At 33.2% G+C, this 19,171-nt stretch overlaps 1 protein-coding gene across 13 annotated transcripts in view; it reads left to right on the top strand.

Moving 5' to 3' along the window:
• The window catches only part of FER (FER tyrosine kinase), a 615,744-nt gene that overhangs the window by 190,215 nt on the left and 406,358 nt on the right, over window positions 1-19,171 (top strand). For 11 of the 13 annotated variants that reach the window (XR_005211344.1, XM_037800959.1, XM_037800960.1 and 8 more), the window contains 3 exons: window positions 2,781-2,964; window positions 8,035-8,172; window positions 8,769-8,888. Coding sequence is in view for 11 of the 13 variants with exons in the window: in XM_037800959.1 (XP_037656887.1) it covers window positions 2,781-2,964; window positions 8,035-8,172; window positions 8,769-8,888 (442 nt within the window). In the remaining 2 variants the exon portion in view is untranslated. Of the gene's footprint in view, window positions 1-2,780; window positions 2,965-8,034; window positions 8,173-8,768; window positions 8,889-10,137; window positions 10,359-19,171 lie in introns of those variants that run through there. The other 2 variants (XM_037800969.1, XM_037800966.1) reach the window with 2 other exon arrangements.

Below are 19,171 nucleotides of genomic sequence, written 5' to 3' on the forward strand. Positions count from 1 at the left end.
TAAGAGTCTTCCTGAATGGTGTGGGTAGGGAGGAAGAGAGGTAGTCATTTTTAGAGGAAGGGTATGAGGATGGCCATATGTGTGTCAATTGCATCGACTCTTAGGGATATATTATGAAATGTATTTCTGTACGAAGGATGCAGTTTTAGTTCCCTGGCTGCTAAAGCAAATACCATGCAATGGGTTAACTTAAACAGTGGAAATTTATTGGCTCATAGTTTTGAAACTACAAGTCTGAAATCAAAGTATCATCAAGGTGATGCTCTCTCCCAGAAAAGTGTGGTGTTCTGGGGCTGGCTGCCAGTGATTCTTGGTCCTTGGCTTTTCTGTCCTGGTGGCCTCTCTTGGCTTCTTGGTTCTGTTGACCTCCACCTTCTGGCTTCTCCCTTTATGTGTCTGAATTTACTTCTGCTTATAAAGTGCTCCAGTGACAGGGTAACAGGATAAAGACCCATTCTGATTCAATTGGACAATACCTTAACTGAAGTAATGTCATCAAAGTGTCCTATTTACAATGAGTTCACACCCACTGGAATGAATTAAGTTTAAGAACAAGTTTTTCTGGGGTATATGGCTCCAAGCCACCACAGATGCTAAGCAACAATAAATATTCCTGGGTAAAAATATTATATATGACATTCTGTGAATAGACTATTACAATAACTGAATATGTGGGAGGATATTTTCCTGAGAATGTTAAAAATTATTCATGATTAGTCCTATCAAAGTTATTTATAAATTGTTAAGCTAATATAATTATCCCATGTGTCATACTGAGTGAGTTAAATAGAATATTTCTTATTCTCTAGGGATTTATATTAACTGGCAAAAAACTCAGAGTTTTGACCAACACTTAAACAAATTCAGATAGAATAGAATTTTTTAAAAAATCGTGTATCCCTCATAGTAAAAGAATTGTTTCATTAATTTCTTATTTCAATTATATATTTAAATAGTGGTATGATTATTTACTGGTTCATGACATAAAATCTATCATCTTTTGGATTGTAGTCAAAAAGTGTGAAAAACCACTTCTTTAGTGGATAATTGTGTTATTTATTTATTCTTTTTCTGATCCCTTCAGGTCAAAACTGAATTAATACATTTGCTCCCTTCCTCCCACTCTAGTGTTAGAACCTCAGCAGTGACAGTTCTTAGGAAAGATCCTCTGGTGGTTAAATTACTTTTCCACTGAGAAGTTTTTATGTTATGAGTTGGAATAGGTCATTTAGGATGCCACATATTTAATAGCTTGGACAATTATAAATACTCTGATGTGCAGGAACCAGCTAATGGACTTAATGGCTAAAGAATTATAGTTGGTAAAATAATTATGTGCAGCTCCCTAGGAGAAGTCATTGGGGGTTATAGTGCTGGGAAACACTATATTTGTTGATAGTAGAAACCTACCAGTCTGCTGGAAAGGTTTGTTTCCTTTTCCACCATCTGGATGCAGTTCACGTGCTTCATAAAGAGAGGGGCAATAAGAAAGGCAAGGAGATTCTTCCATTTCTCACTAGGTTTGTCTGCCTGGGCATGGTCTGGGGATTTGAAGTCTCCTCTCTCTGCAGAAACCCTCTGTTTTCTCTCTGCATTTGATCCTGGGTTAGGTAAATTTGAAAACAGAGAAGGCTTTTATTTTTAGGAATACTCAAATGGGAGCTGAGCTTAAACAGACAAGAAGAGAGCCTCTGATGTTAAAAATTCTCATCATAAGATCTTTTTTTGGGGGGGAGGAGTTCTTTTGGTGGAATGTTCTTGAAAAGGGGCAGAAATTAATATTTTTCCAAGCTTATTCCTTAAATCTAAGTTACTAACAAGAAATATTTTTTCAAGTTGCATAAACAGTTTAAGATCTGCTTTTTAAAAATTTCATTATCCATATATTTATTCACTTATTTGGCAGTATATAAATATTTTCTGAATGATTTTAATTCATAAAACATTTAGATAATTTTTTATCCCTCTGCACGAACATAATATCTCCCAGATTATCTCACATCAAGTCTAGATTTCTCTGTTTGATATTCAAGGCATTCACAACCTTTAATTGACTTATTTCCCATTTCCTTAGAATTTGCTGTCTTCTTTAGGCAGGTTCATCTCTTTGCATGTCATTGTAACATTGCTTATTCTCTCCATGTTTTCAGTATTCTAATTCTCCAGACTGTGGGCTTTATGTTTAGGACCCTGTTTTGCAAATACTGAATTCCTAGTGTTTAGCACTGTGCCAGGAATGTGATGAGTTAATTTTCAGTAAATGAAGGAAGGGAGAGAGGGAGGGAGAAAGGAATTATTTTCTGTTCTCTCCTTCTTATACCTATCAAGACATGCCTCATCTTTTAAGGTCTGTTTTCTGCATGAAACCTCTTCTGAGTGTACTTACCTTCATTGATAACTACAACACAGACCTTAACATTTAACATTAGTTAAAAACTTCTGTTTTTGGTTGTACGGTTTCATGTGCACTGTTGTTCTGCTTTAGTGTAAGCTCCTTGAAGATGAGAAGGGTTTTTTTTTTTTTGCATTTTGTATGCATTTTTTGTATTGTATATTAACCTTCACTCACCATTTACTCCACTGCATGCCTCCTTCCTAGCAGCCTCTGTGCTGTTTACTGGTAAATAAATAGTACTTTGCATAGAGCTGAGCACGTGGTATATGTTCAATAATCTTTTGCTGATTGTTCATAAAATATGTAAAAATAATCTAAAAGTGTGATTTGTATGTAGTTAAAACATTTTTATCTCTTTGCTAACTTTCTTCTATCTTTTCTTCAGGGAAAGAAACTGAGAAGGCCAAGGAACGCTATGACAAAGCCACAATGAAGCTTCATATATTGCATAATCAGTATGTATTGGCATTGAAAGGGGCACAGCTTCATCAGAATCAGTATTATGATACCACGCTTCCTCTGCTCCTGGACTCCTTACAGAAGATGCAAGAAGAAATGATAAAGGCACTGTAAGATAATTTCCTATTTATCACGAAATCCCTTCATAAAATGATTTCAACATTATTTTCTCTCACAGTTAAGCTTTTGTATAAAAATTGTCTGTGTTTCATATTCATTATTGACCCAGCTCAATGGACACTCCAGATCTGTTCTACCTTGGTCCTTGATTTTCACTTCTGATGTCTCTTTAGTTTGTGCTCATCTCTTAAATGTTCTAGCTAGTTCCCCAAATAGTGTGTGTTTTAATTTTGCTCCAGTTAGCTAGGAATCTAAATAGGAAAAAAAAAAAAAAATCATTAGCTGACGGTAAGAACTGATTATCTGCTTCCAGAGTGTTGGGTATTTTAATCTCAAACACCAGGGAAAGAATTTTTGAAGGTATAAATTTGCTATCCTCTTATTTTCCATTTGTGTATGATATTAAAATCAACATATGTTTATTGAAGTTCTATAAGCAAAGCACACAGCCCGGTGCTTTGGGATACAGATATGAGTAGGCCACAATTTTTTTTAAAATGCAATTTTATTGAGATATACTCACACACCATATAATCCATCCAAAGTATACAATCAGTGGCTCACAGTATCATTGTATAATTGTGCATTCATTGCCATAGTCAATTATCAAACATTTTCATTACTCCAAAATAAAGAAAAAAATAAATAAAAAAGAATATGCATACCATCCCATACCTCTTATCCTCTCCTATTATTTATATATTTTTGTAATTATTTTATTATCATCTGCCCATACACTGTTTAAAGGGAGTGTCAGTCACCAGGTTTTCACTATCACATGGTCACATGATGAAAACTATATAGTTATACAATTATATTCAAGAATCAAATCTTCTGGATTACTGTTCAACAGATTTAGATATTTCCTTCTAGCTATTCTAATACACTAGAAACTAAAAAGGAATATCTGTACAATGCATAAGAATAACCTCCAGGATGACCTCTTGACTCTGTTTGAGATCTCTCAACCACTGAAGCTTTATTTTGTTTCATTTCTTTTCCTCCTTTTGGTCAAGACAAGTAGGCCACAATTTTGCCCTCAAGAGGTGAAATCTACTTTCATCACTAAGTCAAATGCACAAACCTTTATACCATAAACATCTATAAAAAGACAACAGAAAAAGATAAGCCATTCTTTGGTGAATTTCATCTCATTTATTAGCTGATTTAGTGCTTGTCAAATAACTAGACTCAGTTTTCTTTCATTGAAAATGTCATTTGGGGAATTCTTCAGTGTTACAGTTGATGTGAACTAGGAATAAGGTTGGGGGAAAGGGAAAAGAAATGGGGTAAGAGGGAAGGAGATTTGGGGAAGAAGAAAGAAGCATTTATTATCTCTCAAGGTGGAGATGAAGTTCACAAATAAGTAGTGAATTATGAGAGTCAACTGCAAGTTCCTGTAGTCAGTTAATTTATCTGTTACTAAATAAATTAGCAAATGAGCTCCAAAGTTTAGTGTTTTTTGAAATATAGCAGTAAATTAGTATGAGAGGTAATTGTGAGCATTTTTCAGGTTAATGATCTGAGAAGCAGTCTGAATACTGAAAAAGTAAATAGGTGTCAAATTAATACTAAAGGTAAAATGACAGTTTCTAAAACAATCAAACAAAAGAAACAAACGAAACCTTCAGTTTATACAGTACTTAGTAGTTTACAAACCATTTTCCCATGTTCATTTGCTCATTTGCTGACTTGTTGCTTACATATGCTGGAGAGTTAGGAGGAGAAGATTCTTTTCCAGGTTAAATCTGTGACAGACAAGTAAGGACTGGCCGAAGATCACAAAGCTAAGAGGTGGCAGAAGTGGGACTTGAAGCCAGGTCTTTTGATCAACCAGCACTGTTTCCACAAGAAGGAGTTCTATAGAAAGATTTCTGTTAATATGTTGATTTTATTTGAAATAATTCTTTAAACACTCACCAGCATTAGATTCATGACTTATTCTTAAGATATTTTAAAGATATTTTTATTAAAATGTGAAGAAAAAAATTTGTAAGACTATTCTCCAATCTATTTCCTTGCAGATTGAAAATTTCTTTTGTCTGGAACCAGAGGAAACTTGATTTATGACACTACTTTTACTTCTTGAAATATGATTTAAAATCCACATTGCAGATTATATAGAACATTACTGTCTATAAAGAATGAGTCATTTGTAATTATAAGTTTTCTAATAGTCATAGTAAAAAAATGAAAATGAAATGTGAAAAACATTTTAAAAGTGTATTTTCTTTGTCAATATGTCCAAAGTATTATCATATAATCACGTAATCAATATAAACATTATTAATGGGATATTTTGCATTCTGTTTTTGGTGCTGAGTTTTTGAAATTCAGTGTTTATTTTACAGTTAATGCACACTTCAATTCATACTAGCACATGTCAAGTGCTTAGTAGTAACATGTAGCTGGTGCTGCTGTATTGAACAGCATATCTAGAAGTAGGAAAAAGAAAAAAAAATTCAAGCAGAATACTATGACCTTAACATAACTGCCATCAGTTTGTATTACTAAATAACCTATTAGGGAAATTCACTAAGTGATATTAACTTCTTGGATAATATTTAACGGAGGCTTTCAAAATAGACATCTTTTCTTTTTATAATTTCTCTTTTATTAGAGAAGTTTTAGGTTTACAGAAAAATCATGCAGAAAAACCAGTTCCCATGTATCTCCACACACTCACGCACACGCACACACACACACACATTTTCCCGATTATTAATACTTTGCATTAGTGTGGTAACTTTATTGCAACTGAAGAAACAATATTACATAATTACACTGTTATCTATAATCCTTAGTTTACATTGCAGTTCACTGTGTTGTACACTACTTCAGCTTTAAAAAAAGTTTTTATTCTGTTTTCAACCTAAACTTTCCCCTTTTAACTGCGTTTAAGTATATAATTCAGTAGTGTTAGTTACATTCATAATGTTGTGCCTCCATCACCTCCTAAATGTTTCCGTCATCGCAAACAGAAATTCTGTACCAATTAGCATTTTTTTCTTTTGAAAATCCAGCTGTCAATTTTATTGTTGCTTTTTTTTTAAATTCAATTTTACTGAGCTATATTCACATACCATGCAGTCATACAAAACATACAATCAGTTGTTCACATGTACCAATTAGCATTTATTCTCCATTCTCTACTCTCACACGGCCCCTGGTAACCTTTAATCTAGTTTCTGACTATGAATTTCCATATTCTAGTTATTTTGTAGAAGTGAGATCATGCAGTATTTGACCTTTTGTATCTGTCTTATTTCACTCAACCTGATGTCTTCAGGATTTGTTCTTGTTGTAGCATGTGTCAAACCTTCATTCATTTTTATGGGAGAATAATACTCATTGGATGTATATACAGCATTTTTTTTCTATTCATCTATTGGAACCTTGGGTTGATTCTATATTTTGGCAATTGTGAATGATGTTATGAACATCAACGTGCAAATATCTGTTCAAGTCTCTACTTTCCATTCTTTTGTGTATATAGCTAGTAGTGGGATTGCTGAGTCATATGGTAATTCTACACTTAGCATTCTGAGGAGCCACTACACTGTTTTCTGCAGTGGCTGCACCATTTTACATTCCCACCAACAATGAAGAAGTGTTTCTATGTTTCCACATCCTCTCCAACACTTGTTACTTTCTGGTTTTTTAACAGTAGCCATTTTAGTGGGTGTGAAATGATATGTCCTTGTTTTTGTTTGCTTTTTCCTAATGGCTAATGAATTCAAGCATCTTTTCATGTGTGTGGTTGTTTTAGCTTATTTTATTTTTGCCATTTGTAAATCTTCCTTGGAGAAATGTCTATTCAAGTGTTAGCCTGTTTTTTATTTATTTATTTTTTTTGTCTTTTTTGTTGAATTGTAGGATTTCTTTTTATATTCTGGATATTAAACCAGATATATGATTTCCAAATATTTTCTCCAATTTTCACTTTCTTAATTTTGTCCTTTGATACAGAAACATTTTTAATTTTGCGTATGTCCTATTCTTCTATTTTTTCTTTGTTGCTTGTGCTTTTGGTGGAAAAATATGAAGTTTTATTTCTAAACTCTTATTTAGATTCCATTGGTCTATATACTGTACTTGTGCCAGTACCATGCTATTTTGATTGTCATAGCTTTGTAATAACTTCTGAAGTTGAGAAATATAAGTCCTCCAAGTTCGCTTTTTTTTTGAAGATACTTTTGGCTTCCATATAAATTGGATGGTTATCTTTTCCATTTCTACAAAGAAAGCTATTGAAATTTTCATTGGAATTGCATTTGAATGTGTAAATCTCTTTAGGTAGAATTAACATCTTAATGATATTTAGTCTTCTATCCAAGAACACAGAATTTCCTTCTGTTTATTTAGGTCTTTTTTATTTCTTTAAGCAATGTTTTGTAGTTTTCTGTGTAGAAGTCCTATCCATCCTTAATTTTTTAATTGCTATTTTAAATGGATTTAAAAAATTTTTCCACTTCAGATTGTTCATTACTAATGTATAGAAACTTGATATTTGCATGTTGATCTTGTACCCCACCACTTTGCTGTATTTGTTCATTAGGCTGAAGTAGTTTTGTTGTGGATTTTTCAAGAATTTCTTTATGTAGGATCATGCCTTCTGCAAACAGTGAAAGTTTTACTTCTTCCTTCCCAATTTGGATGCCCTTTATTTCTTTATTTTGCCTAATTACTCTGGTTAGAACTACAATGTTCCAACAAGAGTTAGAACTACAATGTTAAATAACAATGGTGACAGTGGCATCCTTATCTTTTACCTGATCTTAGAGGAAAACTTTTAATCCTTACCCATTGAGTATGATGTTAGTTGTCAGGTTCTTCATATATGCTCTTTGTCATGTTGAGGAAGTTTACTTCTATTCCTAGTTTCCTAAGTGTTTCTATTCAGAAGTGATGCTGGGTTGTGTCAAATGCCTTTTCTGCATCAATTGAATTGATCATTTTGTGGTGTGTGTGTGTTAAAGTGCTGTATTACCTTAAGTGATTTTCTTATGTTGAACCACCACTCTTGCATACCTGGGATATATCTTATGTTTTTTTTTCAGGAAAGGTATATTTGATGAATACAGCCAGATAACCAGTCTTGTTACAGAGGAAATAGTGAATGTCCATAAAGAGATTCAGTTGTCAGTTGAACAGATAGATCCTAGCACAGAATACAACAATTTCATAGATGTTCACAGGTATGATATTTTCATTCTTTTTCCAGTATTTATGACAGTATTATATTATTCTAACATATGATATTTAAGCAGATTAAAATAAGAAAATTTAAGGGCTTGTTAGGATATAGAATATTTCAGATTAGTGTGTTTGCTTTTATTTTAAAAGTCCTTTCTCAATGACAATAATTATGTAATTCATATAACAGCCTTTGAAAAAGTGTCATTTGTTTCCACCTCATTGCTTAAATCTGTATTTAATTCATGAAATTACATTCTTTTTTAACATTTATATAACAATAACAATACTTTATATATATGTATTAAACTTTGTGATGCACCAGTTGCTTATCCATGTATATGTTATCTTATTTTATACTCAATGCAATTTTGACATGAATAAAGCTGGTCAATCTCTCCATTGTGCAAATTAAGGTTCAAGTTACATGACTAGATCATTGAAGCCTAGGGCTTAATTTGCATTATGCTATTTGTGCTTACTCTACTTTGTTAATATAATTTTGGATAAAAGCAAATATTCTGCCTATGATTGAGTACTAAAATATGTTATGGCAGTATAAACATATTGATCAAAATTATTCGGCATGCTTTACTAGAACAACAACTGCTAAAGAACAAGAAATTGAATTTGATACTTCCTTACTGGAAGAAAATGAAAACCTTCAAGCAAATGAAATCATGTGGAATAATTTAACAGCAGAAAGTTTACAAGTAATGTAAGTATTTTTAAACTCTGAATAGTTTAAATATCAGTGTTGTTATTGCTTTACAGTCATACTTATCAGATTTAAAATTCCAATTCTTTTTTTTGCAAGTGATGAAAATAAATAAAAAATGAACTGATTTTTGTTTGGTCAAAGTGGAACGTTTTGAGAAATATTTTACTACGTCACTAATTTTAGTAATCCTGAAAATCAAAGTTCTGTGTGATTTACTTGGATTCATTTGCTCAATTATTACTAATATCTTACACTGGAATTATGCTTTATTCGTTTCAAAACTTATTTATGTTCTGTGTCCCATTTGATCTTCAAAAATGTCTGACAGAACCACTTTGGAGATGAGGACACTGAGTATTAAAAATAAGAGACTAATCAATGTCAGAAATATTTAGTATGAAAATTTGACTTTAGTACGAAAATTTGACTTAAACAGGCATGCCTTCTATTAAAGGCTATTAAATCAGTTACTTTTTCACTTTACTATGTTGCATAAAATTTTAAAGGAGTTTTCAGAAATCTTAATGTGTTCTTTTTACTACTTTTCAAACATTAAAGGCAACTAATACTACCTTTTTGAATTTAAAAAACATAAGGCATTCTATGTTTAATTATTTAACCTGTCTCCTGATTTTGTTCAGGAGCAACATAAATGAACTTATCTGTATTAATAAACATTATATGTGCTTGGCTACATAGCAGAACCACGGCTAAAAATGCTTATGCACTAATTTTCTCATTAATATGTTCTATCATATGTCAGAATTTTATGTCAAATGACTTAAATTCTCACTGCTTGTTTTTCTGCAGCAAATGAGCTAAGAATGCTATTTACATTTTTAAATAGAAAAATTAAAAGAAGAATATTTTGACACATGAAAATTATATAAAATTTGAATTTCAGCATCCGTAAATAAAATTTTATTGGAGCACAGTCATACTCATTCTTTTATCTATGGTGTATGTGTGATTTCTTACTTCAGCAGCAGATTTGAGTAGCTATGAAAGAGACAATTTGTGGCCCTCTCATCACAATACAAATCACAGTGACATGGTTATGATTCAGTAATGTATTGACTGTGATGCATATCAGTATATTGTGGCATTTTATTTTTTATTATCTGTTCATTCCATCATGTCAAAACAAGAAAAGAAGGAAAAATGAACTTTGAATGTCACTCTTTTAAGGCTTGTTGGAGTGTGGATTATTTTGTTATTGATTTTGATGGCAGCTTGTGTTTTTTAGGCAATGACATTATAGCTGTGCTAAAATAATATGATATATATGGGCATTACCAGACTCATCTCATTATTACCAACTCATAGTGCTCGTCAGAAAAATTAGAAAATTTATAATAGAATCTCATCACAGCAGACTTTCTTCACAAAAATAAAAAATGAAAATGAGGCTACAACCGAAATAAATGGCTCATTTGTTAGTCAAGAAAGGAAAGCCATTCACCAATGGTGAGTTAATTAAATACTGTTTCGTGGCAGTAATTAAAGAAATACGTCCAGAGAAGATAAACTTAAGACTATTATTAGCCTTTGAGTGAGAACATTTGTGTGAAGAGTTGAATACATTGGGAGCAACATCATAAGTAAATTAAAAAACAAGGCTAATTATTTTGAGTGGGTTTCCTTGGCTCTTGAAGAGTCAGCAGATATGACCACAACCTTTCAATTGTTGTTTATTTGAGTCAGTGCTGAGTTTGAAGTGACGGAAGAATTACTCTCAAAAGAATAGTCTGCCTTCAACAACTACAGATAAGAATATTTTCAAAGCAGCTGAGAAAACACTAATTCAGTGCAAACTAAGTAGAATCTAATAAGATGTGTTACAACCAACAGTGGTAAAAATGTGTATGGAGGACAAAAAGGCCTAGTTGGATAAATTTACAAAGCCTGTGAATTTGGACAAATTTACAGTGCTTGTGATATTGTGAAGTACTTAAAGCCTGTGATTACTTATTATATTATTTATCAGCAGGAACTTTGCAGAAAATATTTCAAAATATGTTAACCCACCATCACCTTCATTCTCTCTCATGGATTTAACCATCATCAATTCCATGAATTTTTATCAGAAATTGAAGCTGAATATCCTGCATTGTCCTACCAGACAGGAGTTTGATGGTTTAGAAATGGTAAAGTTCTTTTGTGAGTTTTGAGCTCCAGGTTGAGGCAAATTTTTCTGAACCAGAAGAACTTCTCATAGCCACTGTTACTGAACAGTGAATTCCAAAAGCTTTGGAAATTGCTTTTTGCTACAGATTTTCTTAATGAATGCAGCCTAAAATTACAAGACAAAACAGCCCTTTATGCGAAATGCAAACTGCAATAAAGTCATTTAGATGACAACTAAAGTTGTTTGAATCACAATTAATGCCAAGCACAATTAATATACTTACTGTGTTGTCAAACATTAAGGCAAGAAGCAAGACGACCATCCCTGCCATATTTGCAGCTGGTATATTGTCTGAGCTCAAAGTACAGGTAGATCATGATTTTTGGAACATGTTGTAAATTCAAAGGGTATTTTGACATTTCAAAATCCATTCAATTCTGTAATTAGGAGCTTCCCCCTAGTCTTCAATTGGAAGTGATAAATTTGCAATATAATGATATGCTAAAGGCAAATACCAAGAGAATAATTTAATATATTTTTGTAAATGCCTGGTAGGTGATGAATATGCCCAATTAAAATCATATGTATATGGATTGATATCCATATTTGGCAGTTCCCATCTGTGTGAAAAGATGGAATATATAAAATCTCATTACATACCATCATTAACAGATGAATATTTATAGTCACTTTCGATAATAAGTGCTAAATTTGAACCCCAATGAAGTGAAATGTTATCACGCTGAATGATTTCCATTCTTCTCATTAGCAGATTGCTATTGCAAAAATTTCTACTCTATTATTATTACATTTTGATTTTGTAAATAAATTATTTGTGGATATTTGTTTTTCCCTTGTTATATTGGTACCCTACATAATGTCCTTGATTTTCCTTCTTGGCTGGCAAAGCCTGAAATATTTCCTCTCTTGCCCTTTTCAGAAGATGTTTGCTGACCTCTGTTAATTCCAGTTAACCGGTCAGACTGACTGACTGAATCAACCTTGGCAATCTATAGAGTGTCAAATACTATCAACCTTTCTCCTCAACATCTTAAACTGAACCTTGGTTTTACCAAGTCTGTTTTTGCATGTTCTTGTTATAGTCTTAGCTCCAGTTTAGTGTCTGGTTGAAAATACACTAAAATTGTGCCAGGCCATGTAAAGTGAAAACTTGGGAGTTTGTGAATTGGTAAGATTTGGAAAGATATAAAATGTTAGAAGACAGGAGACATGTTAGGAAGACAGTTTGAATAAGGGAAACAAGTTACATGGAAGAAGGAAGGTGGATTTGTTGGATTGGAGGTAGATTAGGTTGTGTATTAGGAGATGGAAATATTTAAGAGAAAACTCGAATAATTTCCACTTGGTTGTATTAGGAGCCATCATCATTATCAAAGCTGATAATGATTTGTCTCATGGTTTATGAAGCCAACCACAACATGCTCTACTGCTGCAATTATATTTTAAGGAAAAAATTGCAAGAAGTAGTTTATTTCTTCAATTTAAGTTGCAGTAATAGGTAGAAAAAATAAATGTCAGAAAAGTTACTCCAGGCAACTGTAAACCTTGTTCTGTTTGTTTTTTCATTAACCCAATTGCCATGATTACAGTGGCAATGTTGGCAATTTCATGTAAAAAATAAAAGTTGTTAGGGTGACTTGTTTGACAAGTCTTTTTATCATTCTGTAAGAGTGCTATGAGATTTAGATAATGGAATCAATGATAACTAACAGTTTGCAGATATAAAAAGTATTGTATAAATTTTGAAAGCTTGTCATCCACAATAATTGTTTTAAGCTTTTGTAGTTTTAAATTAAATTCTGAAAATTATCAACAAATGGCTGTAGATGATAAAATCTACAATAACCTAGAAAAGGGTATACAATGAAAATCAAACTTCTTCCTCTTCTTTTTCAGACCCCCATTTCTACTTTCCAGGATTAACCTGTGAAAAAAGTTTATGAATCTTCTGAATGTTTATCCAAGCATATACATGTTTACAAATTGTTTTCTTTACATAATTGGGATTACTCTATGCATACTCTTCTGTATCATTCTCTTAACATATATAAAATCTTCTTAATCATAATTAAGAATTGAATAGCAGTGTTTTACTGCTTGTATGTAACATGATTTACTAAACTGGTAATTTATTGATGTACAATTAGGTTAATTTCCAGATTTTCCCTATTGCCAGGGTGGATCTAGGTTTTGTAGACTCTGGAGCTTACAAAATTGGGGAGTATGGCAGACTTGAAGAAAAATTATGCAAAATTATTGAAAATTAAAATATAAAAAAAATTAAGTACAGAACCTTGGAAGGGTTCATATGAGTGAGGGACCTGAAGGTTGAGCTTCATTAGCCTCATGATATGTTCTCCTTTGGTTACTGTGATTACAAGCAGTGTTGCAGTAAACATCCTTGCATTTACATCTTTGTGCACTGTGGAAGCATATTTAGAGGCTAAATGCTTGGAAATGGAATTACTAGGACAGTGCATATGTCCTTGTTAAGGGCAGGATCTAATCTGCCTGGCTCTTGTTATCAGTTCTACCACTTACCAGCTGTGTGACCTTGGGTAAGATAATTAACCTCTTTGGGCCTTAGTTCCTCATATGTAAAATACAGATACTGTAGTATTAGTTGTTAGAATTTTATGAATTTAGGTGCTTATATATAAACTGTGTTTGGCTCTCAATAGATTTTAAATATTATGTCAGTTTTTTTTTTCCTTTTTCATGTAGTATCATTTCATGACAGTTAACTGTTTTGTATTATTATTGTTTAAGTATACCGTGATATGTAATTGAAAAACGCAAGCAATAAGACTTTTGAACTGTTGCTATTCTATTTGTATACAATGTGATTGTAAACAGTGCTTTAAAATTTACAACTTGTTCTTACATTATGTCATGTATTCATATGCTGTAATTACTAGCATGTTTTTTTCTTCACTTAATTCACCCCACTCCAGTTTTTTTGGGAGGGCTCTTGGTAAGGAAGGGAGAATATTTGCCCCATATGATTGCATTCTTCTAATCATTTGTCTTTTCTGCTTTGAATTTGCAATCATGGATCTGTATTTAGATCAAGGATTTAGGAATATTAAGAAATTTTCCCTTCAAAGACTTACTTTTACTCATTTTTTTCACTTAAGGCTGTCAAAAACTAAAGCATCAAAAATTGTTCTATATTTTTGACATGATAGGGACTAGAAAAATAGAGGAAATTAATATTACCGTTCCTTTCCCTCTGATCTCTTTTCTTATTCTTGTCTCCTTTCCTTCTTCCTCAGGTCTTCTTTGCTAAACTTAGCAAATGGTAAATTCTACAATGTGAAAAGAACAGGCTTGCAAGGGAACAAAAGTATTTTTAGTTCTTTTAGGCCTGTATTTTTGAATTTAGTGTCTTTTCACCTCTTTGGGGAATCTAGACTGGTAAGCCGGTGGTAGGTTTTTTTGTCTTTCTGGGTTAAATTGTTTTAGCACAAAACAGGAATTTGAAAGGGAAAGAAATCATATGTACCACCTCACTCTTTTCACTAAAGAGCCAATGTGTACTCAAAAACTTCACATTTAAAAAAACTCAAATTTAATCTCTCATTGAAAGCCTTAAGTGATACTTTATAGGAGGCTGAATGATTACTAAAGGAAGTTAGCAGGTTTGGGTTTTAATATCCTTTGCTAGGGTTGCCATCTGTGATCTCTGATAAACGGGGTTAGGCAGTCTAAGGGGACTTACACTTGCCCATTCATTGCAGCAGTGGCTCAGGACTTAGGCATTTACCTCATCCCTTCCTCTCTACCCTGTTTAAGAGTGAAAATACCAAGTAAAAGGAGGGCAGCTATACGATTAACCTCTGGTAACTATGATACGTTCACCATAATTCAATGACTTCCCTTGAATTTTTCTGAATGATAAATATGAAGAAATGCTTACATCGTAAATCAGTGAATTTTCGGAGTTTTTGCTTTCTTTTAGATTTGTGATAATAAGACTCCTGTTGTGTCACATCAAATTATCAGAAGTGTGTGTGTGTGTGTGTGTGTGTATGTGTATAAACATACTCCTTTTCTACTACCAAGGGTAACAAAGAAATACAAGCTAAAATTTGTTACATTTCCAAAACAATAATGTTCTTAGAAATACAAACTAAAATTTGTCAAATTTCCAAAGCAATAATTTTCTTAGAAATAACATTATTTTGAAGGGAAACAAAACTTTTAATTATGAGTAGCTCTTTTATCTTTAACACAGCATGATTGCAATATAGCTTAATTTTCATTGTTTTTAATTGGGAATAATGTATAAATAATAAAAATATAACCTGTTGGTTTTTATTTAAAAATATATTCAATCCTTTACCTTTCTTGAGAGCAATGTTTTTTTTTTGCACTCTAAGTTCAGAAAATATTCTTTTAAAAAAGTAGAAGACAAAATCTAAACTTTTTTTCAGAAAGATGTTTCTTATTCCACATGGAGCAAATGAAATTGGTTAATAATATAGTAATAATAATTATATTTATAGAGCACATGCTATGCTTCAAGTTCTGTACTAGGAATTTTAAAAATATGCCTCATAGTCACAGGAACCCTGTATGTTAGGTGTTAAATTTATTTCCATTTTATTAGGAAATGAAAGTTTAGGAAAACTAAATAGATATTGAACCTGGGGATGTTTGGTTCCAGAGCTGGTGTCTGTTACACTTGAGTAAGGTGCTTTACAAAAATGTCATAAAGATGCAGGATTGTTAATGCAAATATTCCTCACTGTGGTAAGGCAAAGTGTTTAGTTTGAGAATATATTGTTTGCATTAAAGGAATTAGCCCTGTCTTAATGGCTCATGTATAGAGAGTTAAGGTTTCCCTCACTTTAGGGAAGGTTTGTATCAGTTTAGCTTCACAATTAGTTGGTGGGTGAAAGTCATAAATTATGCTGTTTCCACATTGTTGTGGCTCTTTGGAGTTTCAGTTTTTAGATAATTCAGGATAATAGGAATCAGGAGAGTATTGGAAGTTATTAGGGAATTTCAGGAAAAGCCTAGTATGTGGGCTTTCAGTGAAAAAAAAGGGGCATAGGGACTGAGTTGAGCACCTACTATGTGCAAGACGAAGTAAGGGAGGTACTGTGAAGAGTAAGCCATAGTGTCTGCATCTTACAGTTTAGTGGGACTATGTATTTATTTCAGGATGGAGCAGAGGATATGGTACAGTGAGAAGAATTGAGAAGAAACTAGGGAAATGATACAGTAATAGTCAAAGAGAGGAAAGAAAAAGAAGAAAAGAGAGGGTTCGAGGAAAATGGTCGGCATCTCCTCTACTAGACTGTAAGTTTCTGAAGCCAAACTTGTTTATTGTTACATGCCTAGCGTCTAGAAGAGTGTCTGACACAAGGAATGTGCTTAGTGAACACTTGTTTAAATGAACGAAAGGGTGCGAAGACAGGTGATTGGGATGTTAAGTCGGGAGGGAAGAAGAGAATAAGGGAAATGTATAGGGAGCAAGGGAGAAAAGGTAGAAAAGAAGAAAAGAAAATGATAAAGAGAGGGAAAGAGCTTTCTTATTAAATTCAGCCTTGAGATAGCCTGGGCAAGGCAGTGATGAGAAGCTGATTCTTTGCTCTGTTACCTCTAGACAGGAGTAACAGAAGTGGTGGGGACAGGTTCTGAGGTAGGGTTCTGTTTTTGAGACTTCCGTGAGGTTTAAATGAGATCATATATAACAAGAATGTTATAAACAGCAAACCATTATACAATGTTTGCTTGTTTATTATTTATTTATTTATTTGTTTATAATTGTTTAAAAAGCAGCCTGAAGCCAAGGGTTGGAATATAGTTTTCTTGAGAATGATCTCTAATTTTAATATAGTTCTACCTTCCTTATTTGGTAGTTAGGAACTGAGCTATTTCACTTAAGTACATTTTTTAGATAACTGAAGCTCTAATCTCTATGAAATTAAAAAAATCTTTTAATTAAATTTCTTACAAATCTTTTATAAATAATGTCTATTCTTAAAAAATATTGATCTTAATTTGGTCTTTTCTTAATTCAGGATCATAATGATAAGCATCACTGTTTATATTTTGCTATACTATAGTAAAGCCATCAGAAGCCTATTGAAATTTATTGTGTTGCTTGTCTCTAAAAAAAAAAAAAGAAATAATCTAGAGTGCTATATTTTGAGTTCTTCTGATTATGTCTCTTAGTTTGCCTCTATTACTGATTATTTAGTAAATAAAAAAATTAAATCCATTCTTGTTCTAAGCAATTCAAGCAATATAGATATATCTGGAATAAAATATGAAAGTTCTTTTTTGGCCTTAAATTATCCCTACCCCAATGCTGTACCACTTTGAGTTGAGTATAAACATTGATAGAAGTTTGATTTGTAGTCATCTGATTCTTCTCCTATACATTCACATGTAAACACATTCACATAAATACTTAAACACATACATGTATTTTAATATAAATGAACTATGCTATGTATATTCTTTTGCATCTTGGAAGAACTTTATGTCTATACCTTCTTCTTTTTAGTGGTTGTATAGTCTTCTATATCAGGAATGATTAATATTTATTCAGTCATTTCCCTCTTGGTGGATATTTAAATGTTTCTAGTTTTTGGCTTTATAGACAATTTTGTAACAAGTATCTTTGTATTGACAAATTTTGTGTGCCTTGTACACGTATTTTGGTAAGACAGATTTTTAGATGGTTAGATAATATGCTAACTTAAAATTTTAGATATATTTCCAAGTTGACCACTGGAAAAGCATGTGCCAATTTTGCCACATTAAGAATATATGAGGATGGGGCAAGATGGCAGCATAGAGAGGTGTGGAATTCAGTTAGTTCTCTAGAGCAACTAGTACATAGCTAGGAACAACTAGTATGTAGTCTGAAACAACTGTTGGGGGACATCTGTGACTGGACACACATTGTACCCCAGCCTAGAATGGGTGTGACTATAGGTAAAGCTCCCCAAACTGTGGAACCAGCACCCCTCCCCCACCAGCATGGCAGGCAAAGCTGAAATACTTCCCTCTGGGAGAAAGAAGCAGGTTACTTGGAGCGAGGGTAAATAATTCAACCAAGCTCCAATTGCAGTTTTAATTAACAAATTTGGACTACTGAAAACGAACTACAAGTGCAGATAAACCTGGAGCAAATAGGAAAGGAATTTGAGGTTCCTCTCGGTAGAGAGGAGGCAGGACTGACTGAAAAAAAAAAATAAATAAAAACAGAGGCTTTTGGAGACAGCTGATCTCAGAATACTGGAAAACAGCTGTGTCACAAGAAAAGGGGCACAGAGAACCAGGGACCAACACTAGTTGACTGGCAAAACTGGGGGCTGCGGACTGGCTCTGAAAAGGGGCTTTTGCTCTTTTATCCTTTTTTTTTTTTTCCCTCCCATTCTAAGCAGCTTATTAGGGAAAGCCTCAGGCGTTTTCAATTGTCAGCATTAACCCAGGCAAGGGTTGAATTAACAGAGTCAGAGAGACAAAGGAGGAATTAAAGTATAGAAGATAACTTCCTAAAGGGGTTATCTTCCCTAAGAAAAGGGGGGTGGGACCCAGCCAAGTGGCTACTCTCCCTCAGAGAATTCAGAACCAGGGCCTGAAGACAGGGATGGAGATGGGAAACCCAGTAACAACTTAAACGTGACTACTGACACTCTTGGCCCAGGCCAGGACAGGGTCCACTGAGAATTAAAGGGACCATACCTCTTTACACCAGTGGGGAGCTGCAGGCTGAAAAGTGCCGCTTGCTGGACAGGATAGGAAAAGCACCAAGTCTAGAGGACTCACAGGAAAGTCTGACAAACTGCTTCTCAGGGAAACTTGATACTGATTAAATCTTCATCCTGAGACCTGGGCCCATCTGGTCTGGAAAAACCTGATTGGGGTAATCAAGGAAAGTGGATGCCTAGACAACAAAATATTTTGAGTCATATTAAGAAAAATGAAGATTTGGGCTAAAGAAGCAAACCTACACTTCAACTGAGGTATAGGAATTGAAACAACTGGTTAAAGATATTCAAACAAATATGCTAAATCAATTCAAAAGTCAAATCAACAGATTGAGGGAATATATGGCAGAAGAGATGAAGGATATAAAGAAGACATTGGGTGAACATAAGGAAGAACT

This window comes from Choloepus didactylus, chromosome 13 (genome assembly GCF_015220235.1).
Source record: "Choloepus didactylus isolate mChoDid1 chromosome 13, mChoDid1.pri, whole genome shotgun sequence".
Lineage (NCBI taxonomy): Eukaryota > Metazoa > Chordata > Mammalia > Pilosa > Megalonychidae > Choloepus > Choloepus didactylus.